Below are 21,308 nucleotides of genomic sequence, written 5' to 3' on the forward strand. Positions count from 1 at the left end.
CGTTGACAAAAACAAAGAAAGTGGGCGATGGAAGGGTGGAAATTGTGTCCATCATACCAATTGGTTGTGTAGGTGCTTTAAAAAGAATTTTGTTTTTCAGAGTTGAGATCTTCAAATGTACAGCTGGTCCTCGATGAAATCCTGTGCAAGTGGTCTTTACTGAGTGAAGTGTCTTGCCAATACAGTTAGTCTCATCTGTTGACAGTTAGAGAATTGAACTTCTTTATCATGATGCTGTAAAACTGCTTTTAAAATTTTGTAAAGATCAACTAGGCTTACAGTTTCCTGTATAATTTTACACTAAGAAGTCTGATGTGATAAGAACTTCTTTTCTACTATTGGTATTCTCCATTTAGCATAGTTAACACAACTCCCACTTTTTCTTTTTGTAGTCTGCTGGGACACCATTAATGTTAAAACTTGGAAACCATGTGACCCTAAACTATGAGGGTTGATTTATACTTGATTTAAATTGAGACAGAAGAATAAATTTGCACCAACTTGTGATAGTTTCAAAGGGTAGGAGACCTGAATTCCAGGAAATCTGCCTATGACTCAATTAATACAGCATGATTACATCAGAGTAGCCTATTGTTTAGTCAGTAATATCATTCCCCCACCCTTGTTCAGATCCCAGTTCTTTTCTTGGGAGGTTAATTGAGATGAAGTGACATAAAATGCCTCTGAGGGCTGTGGACTAATGCAGCAAAAGTGTTTATTGTGCCTGAATCACTTCTCCATATCTGAAAAATTCATTGCCTCATGCCATATATTTTCTAGTTTTGAGAGATTTGATTTAATTGCAGCTTTTGATGAGCTTGGAAGTAGTAGCAGTTAGGCGTGCATATCATATCTCAGCATATTATGCTGCAAAAACCAGCATGCACCAATTCCTTAGCATATTGCCCACTCTGGATATTGCAGTGAGATTGTAAAGACTCATGCAGATACTTCGTATTCTGTTATTCCAGAAATACTGTTGCTAAACTGCAGTTCCCCATTTAATGGAGCATGGGCTTGCTCCCTTTTCAGGAGACCAAGAAATTTGTTTTAACCAGTTGTCAAAATTGTGGTTAGGCTGGAAGTTAGGAACTAGGAGTTTGTTAGATTGGGTTGCATTTAGCGTGCGGCTGTACATGCTTGGAGTCATGGAGGAGAAGGGAGTCTGGAGATGATCCAAGCAGCAGAGATCATTTTGCCATGTGTTCAGCTGGAATCTGCAATTGCTGAGCAGCCTGGGCAGTGCTAAGGTCCTGCAGCCCGTGGCTCCACTGCCTGCTGTCTGACACCAGTGTGGGTGTGTGCTGAGCAGGTTGGTCCTACACCTCTCATCCTCCCTAGCCAGTACCTAGGCAGTCATGGAAAACTAAGTTGGTTTCAAATCCATTGCGGTTTTTTTCCTGGGGCCACTGAAGTCAAGAGTGAGGCAAGTGGATTTGGAAAGGCCAGAACTATCCCTTTTGTTATTGATGAAATCTTAGGCTGGAATAAATAGAAGCTATTGATATGCAGTGATTTTTTCTTTCCCTATCCTCCCTCTAGGAGCGCTAAATAGCAGTCTGGTAAAAAAAAAAAAAGTAAAAAAGCTACTAGTAGTTCCTTTATGTTACTTTGTTACTGAGCAAGTCAGAGCAGATTTCTAATGTCAGGAAATTTAGAAGTTCTTTCTGCAAAATCCTTACTTATATTTAGTCTTTCCAGGCACTTCCCCCCCCCCCCCCTCCCCTTTTCATTATACTTACTCTCCATTTCAGAAAAAAGGAGGATGTTTTATGGTGAACTACAATCCATTACTATGTTTTAAGGCAGTACCATTTTATACAGTTTTGACCTTCCAAAATAACTGAATGCCTGGCACCCACAGCTCCTCCTGATTGTAAGAGGAGACTTATGGTTACTCAGTGCAACACAAAATCCATTTTGCATCAGTGTTATAGAGAGGATATATTTAATAGGAAAGATGTCATCATCAACTTGATCTTTTAAAATAAAACACGATATTTCTTTAACATTCTTTTGAACCCTAGTGTTTAATATTTGCTGCATACTCTTGGGTTGTGTGTTGCCCTTTATGCCTATGGGAAAAAAAAATAGTATGTGATAGGAAGAAACTTGTCTAAAACATGGTACTTTATAAGGCTTTTTGGACTGCTGCGAAAACCTTTTTTATTTATGAAATATTTCTGGTTCATCATCTTTATGGCCCTTCGTGGGACTCTCTGCAGTAGGTCTGTGTCTCTCCTGCACTGGGGAGATCAAACCTGGACACTCCAGGTGTGGCTCACCAGTGCTGAGCAGAGGAGCAGCATCCCCTCCCTCGACCTGCTGGGATGCTTTTCCTAGTGCATCCCACCCCTCTGCAGCAGGGGCAGCCTCCAGGATCCAGGTCCTTTTCTCAATGCAGCTTCCTAGCTGGGTGGCCCCCAGCATAAATTGGTGCATGTATTAAGAAAGTAATTTGCTTTCTGCTTCATAGGTCTGTTGTTAGAATTAAGTTTAAGGTGCCTTTTAGCAGGTTATTTTCTACTGTTGTGGTGATAAAATGAATTTTAAAAAACTTTTCAGTATTATTGTGATGGCTCCTGAAATTTCACCAGTTCTTTTGGAACAAACACAACGATTTGCAAGCCTTGCTCAAGTGAATAATTTCTGAGGACATCATGAGTATCCAAGTAAACAGCAGTGCTAGATTACAAGGCTTTTTTAACCTGTGCTAATTAGATTAAAATTGCTAGCTTGTTAACTGAAGCGTACAGATCCGGATGGAAGATAGTGTGCATGTAGACTTCTACCATGTTGATAAGTTGCTGCAAAAGTGTTTCCCATTGTCACTGGATCTGATACAAATGCAAAATTTATTTCCTTGGTGTATCAGTGTACCATACTAGACATCCTGAGGAAAATTACGTTAAGTATTTCTAAAATATGTTCTGCACATAATTGACTTTATTTTCTTTATTCGAGAGTGATGCTGTTCTGAAACAGAATTTAGTGTATCTAAATTGTCTGGTGCTAGCTGCATTATGATGTATTAGAAAGTCAAAAAAACCCAGTAGTCACTTCAGTGACAGCTTGTTTCCTATGAATTTTCCACAGGTCAACAGTAATTGAGGTAATAAGAACTTCCAGTTTAACTCTGACACTGATATGGTTAGTGCTGCCTCTAGCCTTTTAAGTATTTCTTTTCTGTAATTCATACTTTTAAAGTATTTCTGAGAGAGTTTTGTGAATTTTGTCTAGATGCCCAGGCTGTTAAAGTATTTTAAACATGTGTATGCATTATGTCTTTTTTCCTCTCTTTTAAGAGCAGGAAATATAAAATTCCCACAAAACCCACTGGACTTCATCTCTATAATGGAGTGCAATATAAGGGAATATGTAGGGATGTTTTTTATCATCATGAATAGTTAGGATGAATCCCAGTAACCAAAGTGAATATCAAAATACAACATTACAGCAATTCCTGGTAACTGCCTTGGTTCAGGAAAGAAAAATACCGTTTTATCTAGGTTTGGTCCCAGTGGCTCGTGATTCACTGCTTATCCTCATTCTGTGCTGACATGATCTGGAATATCTTTACAGCACTTGAGGCCATCTCTTCCAAGGTTGCATAGTGTCATTTGGTCAGATGACTGAAATCATTAAGTTAATAGTGATTTACATTACTACAGCATCCTTTCTGTAAGATATCCTTTCACCTGCTGAAGGAAGGCAGGTGAACATGTACTCTCCTCTCATCTGTTATTACTAAAAGCAAAGCAGGTGAGCTTAAATCACCATGGTGTTTCAGTGAGCTAGAAATATATAGCCATTTGAAGGATACTCATGTTTTTAAATTGCTCAATATTTGTCCCAAGTCATCTTCCCACACTGCTGTTGCACTGTGAAGGGAGAGGAGTAAGAAGATTCTGTATTCAAAGGCAAAGAGGAGGCTCTTCATGCTCACTGAATCAGTTTTCTGCCTAACTGAAGACTGAACCCTAATCAAGTGTCTGTGTTGCTGCTTAGTAAATTGAATTTCTTCTAGTAGTTTCACTTCAGAAAATGTTGGTGTCCTATCCTCCTTCAGCCTCTTGGCCACTCCAAAGAAGCAAGCTACAAGAGGTATGTTGGTACCTAGCTCATATGATTAATTCAGTTCTACACACATATCAAATCAGTAACCAGCACAGAAAGGTCCAAGGAAGACTGAGTCTGAGAGTCTGGATTTTTCAGGGAGTGACAGGTACAATAAGCAGGGATGATTGGACTGAATCCAGATAGTTTATAAATGGAGAAGTCAGCACTGGTAGCATGTCACAAGAGTGTAAGCACAAGATTTATTCAAGGAATATTTAATTAAACTGGAAGGTAATGGAAGATACAGTGTACAGCGCTTCCATTACAGAAAGTACTAGATTGCTTAGATGATTTATTACTGGGGAGAAATAATGGCTTCATGTTTTTTTCCAAGATGCAGAATGGAAGTGATATGACATTTTAAAGCTAACACACAGATTCCATTGATATAAACTTAAGAATTTTCTCTGAGTACTGTCCTTCTGTAGATCTACTTGTTTTGGATCCTGTTAGATAAAACATTTCAGAGGAAAGATTTGATTTATTTTGCAACATCCACTCTACGGCGCTGAAAATTTGTAATGTAGCTGCTGTATGCTCCCTTTAAAGATAAAATTCAACACAGGAAAAATAACTTCCTGTTTAGGGGACCAAGACAATGTTGCTGCAGAATGGGAAGTGGTTTCAATTTTTGTCATCAGAAGTGTATGCTGCCACATGTAGTGTGCCATGTCAAATCTCATACCAGTTACAGGAGTTCTCACTTGAGTATTTTACATTTGCTGATTTCAATTTAGATTGGTATTCTCTGCAGAGGTGTTAAACACAGAGTAAAAACTGTTGGTCTGGTATGACTGATGGGCTCTTGTGTAAAAAAGCCTGGCACTGAAATGGCAAAAACTGGTGAATCTGCTGCTGCCAGTATGGAGGCTGCTGAGTTTTACAGGATGGAGCAGCTGTATGTAAAGATGCTTTTCAGCCACTCTTAAGGTAGCTGTGAAAATAATACTATTAATACATGTTGAAAAACCAGTGAGGTTTTAATAGAAGTAAATGTGCTTCTCCAGCCTGTGGGCTGCTGGTCCCATTTGGGAAGGCATCTACATTAATCTGACATCTTGTTTAGCACTGATAACACTAGAGAGTCCAATTAAAATATTTCAAGAAGACATCCCTGTACAAGACTACACAAGACTACACTGATTGTCCACTAATGTGTATTGAATTTTAGCTAAATACAGCCCTGGGTGCTGTGCTGGAAAGCAGAAAAGCTTGCTATTCAAGCTCTTAATTCCTTTTATATTGATTTGGCTGCTAATGATAGAGCCTTCTACTCTAATTAACTGACATCTGCATTAGGCTGAAAAAGAGCCCCCTGCTTGAAGCTGTCCACTTGTTTGTGTTATGAAATGTGTCCTTATGTTATATTTTTCCCAGATTAGGTCAGTCTGTGCAAAATAGACCATCTAAAGAATTGACTTTACTTTTAAATTGCAAAGCAAGATTATCTTTCTGCTGTCCTCCATTTCCTGCCTGTTTTTCCAGGGCATGTGTTGCTGAGAAGCCTGTCCAGAGCCGGTTCACTGACTGGGTGCTTTTCTAAACCTTCATTCCCCATGGACTATTAGCTCCTTTGACTGATTTGAGGCTGCCAAGAAAGGTGTAAATTGAGATAAAGATGGGCTAGGAAGACCTGAGGATAATGGGTCATTTTGTATGGTTTGGGTTATGAAACAACTGAGATGTAAGGGACTTAAACCATGCTAAAAGCACTGCTAGATTGGAATAGGCAATCTGCTTATGAAACCATAATTTCATAGTTGCCAAAACTACAAACCACCAGTACTCAGTTTGGGAAATTTTGATGTCAACATATGAAAAAAATAAAATACATGTTTTTCTACATCACTTAATAAGTTAAAGACACTAGTTTGCAGAAGTTCATCACGAGCAGCTCTTTGGCTTCATTATGTGTGCTGTTGCCACATATGTGTTTGCCCATTTTTCTTTAGAAGGTTAGGAGTCTCAGGAAAAAGTATGTGAAGTCAGTATTCTCTCACTTTTTTACCTTTGTAGAAGCTTCAAACCCAGTGAGAGGTGCTTCAGGAAGCTGCTTTCTCTTGCAGTGGGGACTGCAACATCTCATGACAGCTGAAGAAGAAAAATTAAAACAGCGCATTACAGTCAGTCTTGGAAATACCTTAACATAGACAACTGGAATCTGAATTGAAAAGTTCATGCTTGAAAATCTGAACTAAGCACAGACTCGGATGCCTGAGCAATACTATGCTACGATGGGTGATAGCAGGACTCCTGGTGACAGCTGCTAACTGAGATCAGTCAAAAGCAAATGAAAAATAGACTAGTAAATCGATCAACTCATCATTTTTTCCATTTCATTTCCATTTTATTGTGCCTGATTTACCAGATGGAAGATGTAACTCAGTGATGCTTGAGAAGAGAGGCCAAGCTTGAGCTCTCAGTGTTAGCATTTCAAACTTGTAGAGGGACTACTATGTCCTAGGTAGTATAAATAAACCAGCTCAGATATTACTCCAAATATTATAATATATTGCTTCATGACAGTCATAATCTTTCTCTCAGGGGCTTTCTGTGTTCAAAATGTACATAAAACCGACATTTTCACTGTGATTTGTGGTTCTGTATTAGTTTTATTTACACTGTGATTTGTATTTGCATATTAAAAATTAAGTGTTCAGTGCACAACAGAGCTTCTGTTGAGATAACACTGCAGCTTCCAGTTGGAAGTAGAATAGCAATTGGTTCTGTAGTGTATTCGTGAAACTGGATTCCTTGTGCATTAAAATTTTTGCACAAGATGGATTGAAATTGAGAAAAAAAGATGGGAAATCTCTTAGCTGATTTCTGCTAGAACTATCATAACAGGTGCACATACTCTGATTTGGAATGATGGGTGTGAAATCCAAAGAGCTTGTGGCTGGAAGAATTAGCTGCTAATCTCACATTTCTACAGAAAGACCAGCAATTCCTGTTTTGTAGCCCTGAAAACATAATGGAGCCCTGGGGATCATTGACAAAACAAGCTTCTTAGAGCCACTAGCACTTAGCAAAATTGACTTCAGTTACTCAAAAGATTCTTTAGGGAGAGTAGAAAAAAAAAGGAAGAAGCTGATGGTTTGGAAAGCTGGAGAACAAGTAACTGTGTACAGATGGTTGAAGAAATTCGAGTTTCTTGCAGTGAAGCTCAGTGACCTATAATATTAGTATCTAATGGGCAAACTTACATTGAAGATAAATTAATTTAAGTACTTGACTGGTGGGGAGAAAAAAGGTGAAAGAGAGAAGAGTACAGTGGCACTTTGCTCAGCCTATGTGGACATAGAGCCACTGACCACAACTCTCTGGTTGCATCCATCCAGCCAATTCCTTATCCACCAATTTGTCCACCCTTCAAACTTCTATCTCTTCAATTTGGAGATAAGGATGTTGTGTGATTTACTAATCAATTTTGAGTCAGCCATATTATCAGTAGAACACTTCTCAGTCTTTTTACAGTTATCTCTCTGTATATAAATAATCTTCTCTAGTGTTCTCAGGCTCGCTAGCAATTCTTCTTGCAAAGTGCTTCTAGAGGGTCCAGTCCATGCCTCTTAGTTCTTCAAGCGTCTCATGGTGTGAACTCTGTGAAGCAGAGGCAAAGATGATTTTTCTCTGCATCAGGATAAGTGATTTGAGTGTTGCTTAATAAATTTTGTCATCTGATGGGGGGAGGGACAGCTGAATCACATGCCTTACAGGAAAACAGGTGGGACCAGTGGGAAGAAAGATGATCCAAAAATCACACAATTTTTTGTGCTAGCTTAATGTCTGATTGTTCTGCCTAAAGGTAATCAGTTATCAGAACCATTTATCAGGTACACCATTTTAGTATAAACTTGTTTAAAAAAGGGTAGAGCCCCTTTGTCATCTTAATTAGACAGTAACTCATTGATTCCAAGCGGGCCTTCATTTTCTAATTATTTAGTACATAATGTCATTAAACATCTTGGAGTGGACAGGATTGCTCTAAAAGCTTTAGTTCCAGAGCTCTAATATTAGGCTTTTGGCATTCATCCCTGTGTGTGAAAAGCAGTCCGTTTGTTTACCAGGAATTTAGATTCCCATTACTGGGGGAATTAGCAGTGAGCTATTAGTCTGATTCAAGCACTTAACAATTGCTGATCATCTCCTCCTAGCCTGGGGATAATGGAGGTGATCATCTCTAAATGGAAAGTATGTGGGGCTATTTTCATGGAGGCACTTGGAGAAAGTGCAGCATCCCCTGACCTCTGCTAACCCTGGGGTTTGCAAGGAACCCAAACACCAAGTCACTTCCTGGAGGAGAGTTAATCACCTTTCAGAAGAGCTTCCATTAGAGACTAACCAAGCTCAGCCTCAACCGACCCTGCCTCAAATGAGAAAAGGTTCAGCCGCAAAGTCCCTGGGGAAGAAGTGATTAGCCTTTGATTGTATTTACCAGGATCTGTTTCAGTGGGGGAAGCAGCTGTGGAATGACTGTGGGTTGTGATTCCATAGCAGTGCTGAACGATCCTGTGGTGCTCAGCAGTGCTGATTGGCTTCCTCTTGCTCTACTGTTGTCCCCAAAAGCTTTGCCTGGTTCATGGACACCTCAAAGATTACTTTGACAATTCTCCTTTTTATTATTGCATAAAGTTGCCTACCTTTTTGGCAAATAGAGTGACTTGATTTTTAGGATGTATTGAAAAAAGTATTTTCATTCTTTTTATGAAGAATGCTGAACCTGTAGCCCTTTCCTATCAACTGAAAATTACTTTTTATTGGCAGCCGATTTTGAGAGGTGTGCCAGAGATCTGTAGCCAGGAATCACTGTTTGAACCCAACAGTGCTTCAGCTTTTTGTCATCTGCAATAACATATTGTTCCCCCTTCTAAAAGGAAAGCTGCAGCCAGTTGATTCTTACTACAACATAGGCGCTTCTTGGAGGCAGTGGGAATGATTTAAATGAGGCAAGGACACTAATTTTAGACTTGCAAAATCAAGTTTTATTTCTGGCATCATCTTGCTTATGACCTCAGGCAAAAAACCATGAATTGCTTCTCCCACTTGTCACAAGAAGCCATTTATCTTACAGTTGGCTGAGCTCACTGCTGGAGGACTATATGAATGCCCTTTGTAAATGCTACATTAGATCATGTTAAGAGATCTAAGGCTCTATCAGATTTCTAGAAGCCACATCTGAAGTACCTGACAGTGAGTGATATCTGTAAAAGTTGTCAAGATTGCTTTGTAAGAGATTCTAACTCTGTTCTTAACATTTCTGTTCCATAATGCTTCCATCAGTGGAGACAAGAAGTGTTGCTTCTATGAAATGCAAAGGAAGGCAGGAGACTTCTAGAGTTGCAAGACAAATTTTATTAGTTAGACCTCGCATTATTTTACTCCTTAAAAAATAATCTGCATTACAGTAATTAGAAGGTTCCCTCCTTGTATATGCTTGCTAAATGCTTATTTTTAAGACTGTCTGGATAGAGAGTTTTTATTGGATTATTGTTGTGTTTTGTGGATTATCTTTTGTGAGACCACAGGTGCTAATAGGATGTCATTTTCAAGCTGAGGGGGGTTGTTAATTGCCCTGTAGTATGGTTAGTAAGCTGTTCTGAATGGATTTATGAAATGTGTCAGTCTTGGAACATTAGTTGTGCTGACAAAACTGAATTGATAGTGATACTGGCATGATATTTCTAGTAGCAGTTAAGGTGTGTATGCATATATGCTGTGTAGTTGAAAAACTGTGATATTGGACATCAGGTGTTAGAAAAGTCTAAGTGAAAATGAGTTTGTACTCCCAACAGTGTGAGTACCTATGAATCAAGATGTATTTAGAAGTGAATTTTGCTTGCAGGTCCATTGATGAACAAGCTAAGAGGCAGCTGTGTATAAAAAAGTGCATGAAAAAGGGACACAGAACATTTGAGGAAAAAACCCTACCAACTGACATGTTTTGCTTCAATTTCAGTCTAGAGCATGATTTGTCCAAGTGTCAAGCATTTTCCTGTACAATCCAGGCTATGACAGAAGACTGCAATTGCAATCAATAACCTTCTTAGTAGAGACTTAGTGCCCTAAAACATGAACAAGAAAATGCTAATCCCTTTTCCATATCAATCTGTCTTACAGCACTAAATTCAGGAAAGAGGAGAGATCACAGCGCAGATGAGTGGAAGATCAATGCAGTACATTGTTGTACCAGTGGTGTGTGGTTACAGATCACTCAGAAATCCAACTCCATTATTCTCACAAATAGTCTCTCTGTTATGTGGAATAGTAGAAAGAATAACATTTTCTTCTTCCCTGTCATTCTGCATTAACTTCCAGAGATGACAGATTGCTACTACATTACAGTCAAGAGTCTTGACACATTTCTAAGTCCCCACCATATGGAGGATGGTCTAATGTAGATACTATATTAGGGTTATATGGACTCTGCTTCTATTACCTAATAGTGGCAAACATGTGGAAACAGGTATTTGCTCCAAATAGCCATATTTCAGTAGGTAATGAGAAATACCAGCATTATTACTTCTGTTTATTAAGATGTATTCATTCCTACCTGCATGCAAATGATTACATTGCTTCTCTGTGTGACAGGAGGAGATGATGCTGCTGCGTGCATGATTTCTTGCTCTACCTGCCTAGAAAATAAACAGAAGTCTGGAACTGGAAATTGAAATATTACCACTGCAGAAGGATAATTACTTTGATACACACAACGATGGTAAGATTCTGTAATAAGGTGTCTGACAGCATATTACCTAGCTGGTGCTTCCCTGGCAACAGATAAACCAAGGATAAAAGAAATACTATTCTGTCTCTGTTCAGGATTGTAATCTTGTTTGGATGTGTATAGGATTGTTTAGATCTGCTGCCATCTCAGGATAAGAAACGGGCTCTACACATGGGCAGGAAGAGCTGTTTTGAGCTGAGTTTCTGGCTATTTGAAAATGTAGGCTGGCTGGTGAGGCTACTCTTGCACACAATTGATTGTAGACTGTTAACCTATGCTCAGAAATCAATATTCACTTAACACCACACTTTAACAGACAAACGCAGTACAAACTAACAGCAGTTACACAGCGCACACATTGACATTCAGAATAAACAGGTCATGAAATAGTGCTTGGCAGAGGAGGAAGATGGGGCAGGTGGGTCAGAAGAGAACAATGGTAACTTGAATATGTGTACAGGTACAAGGGCAATTTTGCAACTGAATGTCCCAGGATTTGTGGTCAGTGCAGCTTCAATGAAGCAAATGCATTCTCTAAGTGTTATGGACATAAGCCTAAATCTACTGAAGCTGAGCACCGTTCATCTTGAACAAAAAAAGCCCAACTGTGTCACTAGCCATGATAATGGATTATGTATATGTTGAAGGGACAAAACACAATGGAGCATAAACTCTAGTATAGTGTTTCTTGATCTGGACTGGTATTTATCATATACTTCCAAAGGTAGGTTTGAAAAGGGAACTGAAAGTAATCCAGAGATGGTGTTTACTAGGGACTACATGTGTATGTTTATTGAGCTTTACTTGCAATCCACTCTGAAGCACAGGCTTCTAGTCTTTAGAATGATAAGCTCTACTCTATGCCTTCATAGGCTTGAGAAGAGGATACCAACAAAACTCATTAAGTGGAACAAGTCCAAGTGCAAAGTCCCGCACCTGGTTTGCGACAACCCCCAATATCAGCACAGAGTGGGGGAGTGAATGGATTGAGAGCAGCCCTGCAGGAAAGGACTTGGAGACATGGCTAGATGGAAAACTAGACATGAGTCAGTAAAATGCACTTGCAGCCCAGAAAGCCATCCTGCAGCCTGGGCTACATAAAAAGAAGCATGGCCAGCAGGCTGAGAGACGATCTTCCCCTCTGCCCCACCCCACCTCTGCACCTGGAGTTCAATCTTCAACTCTGGCGTGCCCAGTACACGACTGACATGGACCTGCTCAAGCAGGTTCACACAAGGCCATGAAAATTATGAGAGGGCTAGAACTCCTCTCCTATGAAGAAAGGCTGAGACAGTTGATGTGGATTGGCCTGGAGAAGAGAAGGCTCTGTGAAGACCTTGTTGTGGCTTTTCAACACATCGGAGGGATAAGCGCAGAGAGACATTTTTGACCAGGGCCTCTAGGGACAGGATACAGAACAACGATTTTCAACTGAAAGAGGGTATGTTTAGATTGAATATTAGGAAAAAAATATTCCCTGTGAGGGTGATGAGGCACCGGCATAGATTGCCCAGAGAAGCTGCAGCAGCCTGGTCTAGTGGAATGTGGTCCCTGCCCATAGCATGGGGCTGGAGCTAAATGATTTTGTAAGGGTCCCTTCAACCCCTAACCATTCATTGATTGTATGCCTGAGGAGGAGCTCCAGATGCTGGGGTGGTTTAGAGACACTGTCAGGTCACTCCTACAGTCAGAAACCAAACCCTGCACAAGTTCTGAAAAAAATCAGACCTTTGATTGAACCTATTAAGCTGGAACATTAGCCTGTTATTCAGAATGTGTACACAGCAGAAGCCATGGTGAGAACTGTACCTGCAGAGCTTGACACAAACTGACAGGGGGAAAGCAGGGTGTGAGAATGTGGGAGGCTTCCAATGATTGCTGTTTCTGGGTTAAGGCAGGTTCCTCTTGTCTAAAAGCCTTCTGTTTCCCAAAGGTAAATCTGTACTGGGACATGCGTGGATATGGAATAATATTAATAATATGGGAAAGAAAGATTCCATTTAGGCCACGTTAATGTGGGCTCAGAAGCAGGGGCAGGAACAGAGGCAGAGGAAGGCCAGGAGTAGCAGCTGCCAGAATATACAGAGGAGGCCATAGGCATACTGCTCTGTTTGGAGCTGTCTCGCGGGTCTTCCCTTCAGCCACCTAGGAAATAAAAAGGAGGGATGAAACCCAGTTAGACACATTTATGCTCAGACTTCTGGCTGCAGAACCTCTAGTTCTGAGCACTAATGTGAGACCATTGAAACTCCTGTGGCCAGACATGCAGCCTCCTATTTCTGCTTGTCCATGGAAGGAGTAACTTAAGGTAAAGAAGTCCAATGTTCTGCATGCACATCGCATCCCTTGCTTTGATGTCCAAAGTCATGTATTTCCAGATCCCAGGTTTTTCAACTACTGTCTCTAGATTACCTGACTCACTCTTTGTGAAGAACAACAAAGCATTGCATACCTGGGACATTGCTGAAGAGAGAGATGTGCTGGCACTGTCTCCTTGGAAGCTTAGGGAAGATGAGTAAAGTAAGTCTTCCTGTCTTCTAGAGCTCTCTGCTTCAGGTGCATTTGAGACCAAATGGTATTTTCTGCAAACAGAAGTAAAGTAAGAGTCTTACTATGCTTTTCTTGTGCACACCTTGGAGTCTAGAGAACAGAAGTCTATAGAAGCTATTTTAGGAAAGGCGTTCACAGGCTGTGTGGCTTTGATTTAGAAAATACATATTCTCTGTTTCATGAATGGCCTGTCAGTTTGTGGGTTTAATTGTGAGACTGAACAGTCTGCAAAACAGTTTGAACTGTACTTGAAGACTTTTGGGTCCCTCTGTGACTTTCTCAACTCTGTATTTTGTAAGGGGCAGGTTGTAGCATCTCAGATGAGATGAGTAAATTGTAGATGTGTCTATAGTGCTGGGTGTAAGGCTTTTTATATACTGCAGGAGGTAGGTTTAAATATTAATCACTTATGTAATTATGCTGGTTTATATCCTTTTAAAGCTTTACAAACATAAAATATTTAAATCTCATTAAGGTATGTTGCTAAAATGCTAGAGAAATAAAAAAATCAGACTTAGTATTACACACTAGGATGTAACGGGACTTTTGCAACTGCTATGCTGAATCTAGTAACTGGCTTTCATCAGGAGCTACTTATCCTGACTGAGTAAATGAGGGCCGGGGGTGAGTACAGAAAACAGAGGACGGAGGGGAATCCTGACCCATAATCCTGGTGCACAGATGTGGTTCCTCAGCAACCTATGGATACTGCATGTCTAATCTCCCCTTGGTGATGTTTTTGCAGTGCCCTTCATTTGAATGATGTTTGGAAATAGCTTCAAGGATGTTTGAGATGAACAGAAATGTTGCCAAAAGATACAGAAACAGTTTGTAGAGCAGATCCAGGCTGGTCCCATAGGTTGCAGAGGAGATCACGGAGACATTGCAGAAGAAGATAGAACTATACACAAGAGCAGTGCAACACAGGATCTTGAAACCACAGGATTTAAATTGCTCTCTGCTGAGCTGTTTGTCTGTGATGTGACTGATGCTTACCAAGGCATTTGTTGCTCTCAAACATGCCGAGTATCTGGTCACACTTCTCCTTCTGGTTGCCGCTGTTCTCACATGTACACCACAAGGAGACCTCCACGCTGGAGTTACTGACATAGTTGGGTGTCATGGGTGTGCCTGTCCCAAACCCCCCAGATGAAAGAAGCATTATGAATCCTGTTATACTAAAGGAAATGCTGCTCTGGAGGCAGAAGCCTTCCACTGTGATATGCATGTTACCCATGCGAGTTACCCAGGCGAAGTTAGGAGTGCCAGCTAAGTGGCCCAGGCTTGATGAACCTACCTGAAGTCTGCAGAGCTATGAGAAAGTGTTGATATTGCTAGACCTGACTCAGGCACTCTGAGATGTATTGAGAACTGGAAATGGTGTGAGCATTAAATTGTGACATGTACACAGCAGAAGCAATGGTGAGAACTGTACCTGTGTACCTGCAGAGCTCAGTGGAAACTGATGGGGGGAAAGCAATTTAAAGGAGCAAGCATTAAATTGTGAAGGACTTGTGTGGACTCAGCTGTGGTACTGTCACGGCAGCAAAAGGTACTCTTGTTTCTTGTGTAGCTGGCAACACTGTGTAGCCAGATGCCTTTTGACAAACAAATACTGCACACGTGTAGTGTGCCACTCAGGCAGCGTTCATTTCACACAAAACCAGCAGAGCCATCTGAAAAAATAAAGGTATGTAGAATTTTACAGCTTCTGAGGTACTGCTGCTCTTTACGTTCTCTTTTGAGCCACTCTGAAAACGTTTTAGTAAATAACTAAAACCAAAGATGACCTTCCTTCTAACAGCCAGTAGTCCCTATGTTCTGGCTGGCCCTGAGAAGATAGTGCACATACTAAGGAGCCATCGCGAGTCTAAAGTCAGGCAGTGGTGGAATGCCATGTTTAATCACTGCTGTGATGGGATGTAACTCCCACAATAGGAATGACAATGACTTAGTTCACACAAGCCCCTGAATGCTGTTGATGAGGCACTTAAAGCGCTTTGCACCAGAAAAGAGGCTTCCAGAAATCTCAGGCAAGGATGGGGCAAAGTACAGCAAAAAAATGCCACGGAAGAGCTCTCTTTAGACTGCATTTGCCTCCAAGGCAAGGGAGAGCAGTAGCATCAACTAGTAATTCATTGGTATACTGAGCGCTGCCTCCTACAGGAGACCAGGATGGTCCTGTACAGCATCAGAGAGTAGAGTGCCTGCAAGTTTGTGGCCTGAAAGTGTCTACTCAGTATGTTTCCTGTGAATATCACTTACCAATCATCCCCATGTAAGCCTGCAGGCATGCAGCATGGTTGTGCAGAGAGCAGCCATCTGGAGACATGTCTACAGGTTGACAGTTTTGTTGGAAGTCAGCCAGTCGGGATCTGTGGGAAGGAAAATGAGACCATCAGTATCAATGTTGTTCTCTTGGATAACATCCTCTGCTGCCTGACCTACTTGCAGATACGGTCTTCTAAGCAGGAGTCCAGAAGCCAGAGGCAATTTGGTTTGGTGTTATACTGGAAGGAACAATCAGGAACAATAGTTTTAACGGCGTCTTTCTCCACAAATTCATCTTGACATGGACAGAACAGGATCCTTTTGGTGAAATCCTCAGGAACTTTCTCAAAGAAATTCCTTAGCCCTCTGTGGCACTTGCGCCGGTCACACACATCCTCACTCCCTGCTCCCTTGGTGCAGATGGAGGCTAGTCTGTGCGCAGACGAAAACACTTCTTGCTCAGATTACAGATGTGTGTTGCTCTCAGACATGGATTTGTTGCATCTCCTGCCAACTGTGAGCCTATAAAGGACAAAAGAAACTCAAAAACCATGAAGAAGTCTCAGAAGAGATTCTGTATAAAAGCAGGAGTACTAGTTTCTTGATAGTCAGATTTGAAAAATCAGAAAGAACAAAGCAACATGTGCCTGCAGTAGGACACTGTAATTATACTAGTTACAAAAGAATATGTTTTTATTGGTTCATAGAAGGGTGATTGTTTCAGAAAAATCATTGTGGGTTATTAGTGGTTTCATGGGCCTGGATCTGTGGCTATATTTACACTTGGTAGGAGTGACAAATTTAGGCTAGTAGTCACAACAGGCATTCCTCTGATTAAAGGGGCTATTACCCCAAATTGTTCTTAATAATCTCAACCCATGAAAAGATAAGAGAGGGCAGCATTATATCATATAATCATTACAATTCTTACCTGATACCAGAGCTGCCAGTTTATTATAATCTGTCTTCCAGTGTTCTTCATTGTGGGATTCTCATAGGGAGAGGTCTCCAAACTGAAATAACCTAGGCAAGGCACAAGATATTTAATGCAGTGGGAGATGGGAGAAATGCTTTGTGACCAGCTTTATTTATTTGTTTGTTTGTTTATTCTTAAATGGATATTTTTCTTATTTATGCCTGATTCTTTCCTCAGGCTGGAGTTCAGAAATGCTCTGGTCTCACTCAAAGCCAAATGCCAAGAAATGGTTCTTCCGAAATGCAAAGCTATTACTGTGTAAAACCCTCATTACATTTTGTTCAGGCTGGAATTTGGTCTATGTTGTCATTTGCATTTTTCAGCTTCAGTAAGTGTAATGAGCTGCGCAGCATAGGCAGGCTCTAGTGGGAGGTCAAGTAGAAGCATCCCACAAAAGAAAGCAGTAGAACACTTAGGGATGCCATGGCAGTATGTGTTATAATCACATGTTTTCAGTGATAGACCTACAGGACCATTTTGAGGTATTTTTCACAGCACTACATCTAACTATCTCAGTGTAGCTGTCTTTTTCTCTCAAGGTTGCTGGTGTATCTGAAGGGCTGGTCCCATACCAGATCAGTTTTCTCTGCTTATCAAACCAAGGAGTAATGAATTCTCTTTACTAGGAGATAGGGTTCCAGAGCAATTACCTACAGTGCTGGGAAGTGGACTTTCACAGTTGTTTTCAGCTAGGGGGTGGGGGTAAGCCTTACTAGTAACTTGTAAACACATTTTACTTGATCTCACCATCTGTCATGCTGGAGTGAACGGTCCAGAAGACGCGCAAACAGTGCTCCTGTCTCTTCATGCGCCGGTGGCACCTGCAGTGCAGCAAAGAGCTGTTCCCAAGCTCCAGCTCTGCATTCAGACATCTGACCCTGCTGTCGTGATCCAGTGAAAGGAGGCGAGTCTTGGCCAGGGCACAGTTTTCCAGGGTCCTGTATGTGGCATTGCAGGCAGAGTCGGAGAGGCACAGCTGCTCTGCCACAACACAGTCACTGCTGGGCAGGGCCATGAGGTCCCCTGGTCAGGAAGAGAAAAGACTGTCAGGGCCCAGTCAAGATGAATGCCACACAAGCACCTTGTCATTGTTCTGCAGGCATCCTGTCTTCAACAAGGATTCCTTGCAAGAAACAAAAGTTGTTGGGATCTTTCATGTGGAGCAGTTAAGGAACAAGAGCTATCTCCTTTTACAAAAATAGGATGAGTACAAATGAAAGAGGGAACAATAGGTTAAATAAAAGCCCCCAAAACAATTTTGTTCAACTTGGTCAGGATCAGGGATTGCTCTGTCTTTTAGGGGCTAGTAAATCCCTGTGAAACGTTGGGGTTGCTGAGGCCTGCTTTGAAGAAGCTCTTTTATCTGGGCACTGAAAACCACAGTGCAATAAGCACATAGTAACACCATACTGTGTACTGTGAGTCAGTGCTGCTGCAATTACTAAAGTATATGCTGGTCATTAAGAGATGTACTGAGAAAACCATTTATAGGGTAAAAAACAACTACTCTAATGAGCCTGAAGACTCAAGAATGTGCATTCTTTGCATAATAAAATGAACCCTTAACAAAGGATGCAAGTAGCTTCATATTGGAAGAGCTGATATGCAGTCAATTAAAGTACATAGAACCCAGTCCCCAAAATCCCTGCCAAAAATGCAGATGAAGGCTTGGCCCATAAGAACCTCATGAAGTTCAACAAGTCCAAGTACAGGTGCTGCACCTGGGTCAGGGCAATCCCAGACTGAGACATGAACAAATTGAGAGCAACCCTCCAGAGAAAGACTTGGGGGTTCTCAGGGGTGAGTTGCTCATGTGCACTTGCAGCCCAAAAAGCAATTATGTCCTGAGCTGCATCAAAATCAGCATGGCCAGCAGATCAAGGGAGTAGGTTCTGTCCTCATGAGATCCCACCTGCAGTGTCACACCCAGCCCTGAGTAGGACATTAACCTGTTGGCACGGGTCCAGAAGAGGCCCAAAGATGCTCCAAGGGCTGGAGCACCTCCCACTATGAGACAGGTGGAGAGAGCTGCTGTTATTCAGCCTGGAGTAGGCTCCAGGGAGGCCTCCAATGGACCCCCTTAGAGTACTTAAAGTGGACTTATAAAAAGGAGGGATAGCAACTTTTTGCAGGAAGATAGTGATAGGATAAGGGGGAACTGTTTTAAAATAAAAAGGCAAGATTCAGATTAGCTGTTAGGAAGCAGTTCTTTACTCAGAGGGTGGTAAGGGCCTGGCACAGGTTGCCCAGAGCAGCTGTGGCTGCCCCATCCCTGGAAGTGCCAAAAGCCAGGTTGGATGGGACATGGGGAAACCTGGTCTTGTGGAAGGTGTCTCTGCCCATGGCAAGGGTGTAGATCAAGATGATATGTAAGGTCCTTTCCTGCCCAAGTCTTTCTATAATTTTATGATTATGTTGTCATGGGTAGGTGAATTCAGTCTGGAATATTTCTTCATTTCTGCAGTATATGAATCTATGTTTACGGTACAAGTACAATGAAGTCTTGAAACATGACAGTTTCTAATAAAATTTATATATGGGCTGGTATGTTTCTTCCCTTCAGGTCAATATTCCTTAGCTGGCTTTAGGAAATGACTGTGCTGAGCCTTACATCTACCTTTAGTGTTCTCCAGGTACATCATATTACCTATCCTCTTGTTCAGCAGGTGCAGTAGTACTGTTTCAGTCTGCCATCACTATAAATTAGGGGGAAATCTTGGTACAACTTGTATTGCCCAGTGTACCATCTTCCCTGTGTACTTTGTTCTCGCACTTCATTTTTGCTGGCTTCATCAGTTTATTTGCTGTAAGCGGTAGAATGCATGCCAGCCTGCTTCTCAAAGTTTCTACTTTCCCTACAGCCCAGTAATATTATCTGTGTACCTCTGTCTCACTTGTACAAGTTTCTTTGTTCTTCTAGCAACTTACTGTACTTTGTAGTTCACCTGGCACTTACATAGAGACTTGATGACTTTTCAAACTCCCCGAAAAATCTCTCATCAGGAATGCTTTGTATCCAGCATTCAGTGAGTTCAGGTAAAGGTGCTCTAAACCTCAACTTTAAAACAATCCTCCTCTATAAACCATTTACTAGCTGTGCATTGTAAGCCCTGAAGTTTGACAAGTTATTTCACTTTTAAAATCTTGTCTTAGTAGTCTAGTAAAAATGTGAAAGAATGAGAAAGCTAATTCTATCCTAGATCTGTGGTCTAGGCTGCTAAGGTAATAACCAATTAACTCATTATGATTATTTATACTTTAGGAAAATAAATTAGGTAATACATACACCTTTATTCACTTTTCAATGTCCTATCATATAGATAGGTCTATCTTGTTGGCCCTGGTGCACCACACTATCTAAAGAGACAACAGTCAAAGAGGAACACTTCCTTTATTAAACACCAAAGAAGCATTGGCATTTGGACATGGCAAACTGTGGGAAATCTTTTGCAATCGTGTGGCTGCCAGTTGCTACTGTGGTCTAAGTGCAGCGACCCTTTTTTAGCAGAAAAAGCTTCAGCTTTTTCTGGATGCAAAGCACTCCTAGACAGAAATCACGCATGCTTCAGAGCAGTTTCTAATTTCCTTATAACTAGTCACATCAGCCCTGAAGACTGAACAAGAGATAAACTAGAAAAAGGAATCATTTCAATCCTCAGCTCTTGTGATTTGGCAGTAGTAGGAGGCAGAGTAGAACAATCAGCTGCATCTCTATAGAAGTTCCTTGGGTCCGTCCTGGCAAACTGAGCCTAGTCTCGGAAAGCCATGAGCCTTAAGCATTGCAGAGGGCGAATACATGGTGGGTAGTTATGAAAAACTCTTGTGGGCAAAGCCAGAGAGAGCGCGGCGCAGCCGGGACCAGCTCGGGAGAATGAATCCCCGCGTTGCGCTCATCCGGCCGCATTCAAGGATCGGCTCCCGGCATCTCCCCTAGCCGCCTCGCGCCTTGCCTCCGGGGCAGACGGTCCTCTCCCCAGAGCGTCCCTCCAGTCTGGCCACAACCACACCGGAGGCTCCCCGTTCGGGCCAAAGCAGCTGCCGCCTTTCCCGGTTCGAATCGCCAGTTCTCACCCGCCGCCTGCGCCCGGGCAGCCGGAGCCGGCGGCCGAGCGAGCCGGGCAGCGGCTGCGAGCGCCGCGCTCGGGACGCGCTCCGCGCCCGCCCGGCACCGGCGGAGCAGCGCCCAACCCCGGCGGCCGCGAGCCCGGCGCCGCCCTGCAAGCCACGGTCGCCCCGCCGGGACCGCTGTCCGCCCGCCGGGAGAGGGACGGGGCCGTGCCGCCCTGCCCTGCCCGCCCCGCGCCCCGTTACCGGCTCGGGAGAGAAGCAGCCCCAGCAGCAGCGCCGGCCCCATGCTGGCGGTCGGTGGCTCCGAGCGCCGGGGCTGCGGCTCGCACGCTGCGCGCGCCCCGCCTCGGTGCCGCCGAGCCCGGCCCGCCCCGTCGAGGTGCTGGCGGCGAGCGCCGCCCCCGGCCCGGCCCGGCCCGGGCCACGGACCCGCCCGTGGGAGCCGCGGCGGGCGGAGATGCCCGGCCGCCGTCGGGCCGGTGCGGGGGTCGCCCAGCTGCCGCTGTCCCCAGAGTGACCGGGCAGCCGCTGTGCCCGGGGCCGGGCAGTGCAGGGACGATTCAAAAGGGGCGTTTTGGAAGGGGCTGCGCAAGGCGT

General features: G+C 42.6%; 1 protein-coding gene across 1 annotated transcript; it reads right to left on the bottom strand.

Moving 5' to 3' along the window:
• Positions 1 to 12,736: 12,736 nt before the first annotated feature.
• Positions 12,737 to 21,038, bottom strand: GFRA3 (GDNF family receptor alpha 3). The gene is given in 13 exon segments (XM_079319675.1): positions 12,737 to 12,895; positions 12,897 to 12,973; positions 12,976 to 12,991; positions 13,299 to 13,396; positions 13,399 to 13,428; positions 14,393 to 14,527; positions 15,662 to 15,771; positions 15,845 to 16,097; positions 16,100 to 16,189; positions 16,599 to 16,652; positions 16,655 to 16,690; positions 17,391 to 17,666; positions 20,955 to 21,038. Coding segments are annotated over 13 exon segments (1,257 nt in total). The 5' UTR covers positions 20,998 to 21,038; the 3' UTR covers positions 12,737 to 12,856.
• Positions 21,039 to 21,308: the final 270 nt, after the last annotated feature.

Source organism: Erithacus rubecula (assembly GCF_903797595.1).
Source record: "Erithacus rubecula genome assembly, chromosome: 16".
NCBI lineage: Eukaryota > Metazoa > Chordata > Aves > Passeriformes > Muscicapidae > Erithacus > Erithacus rubecula.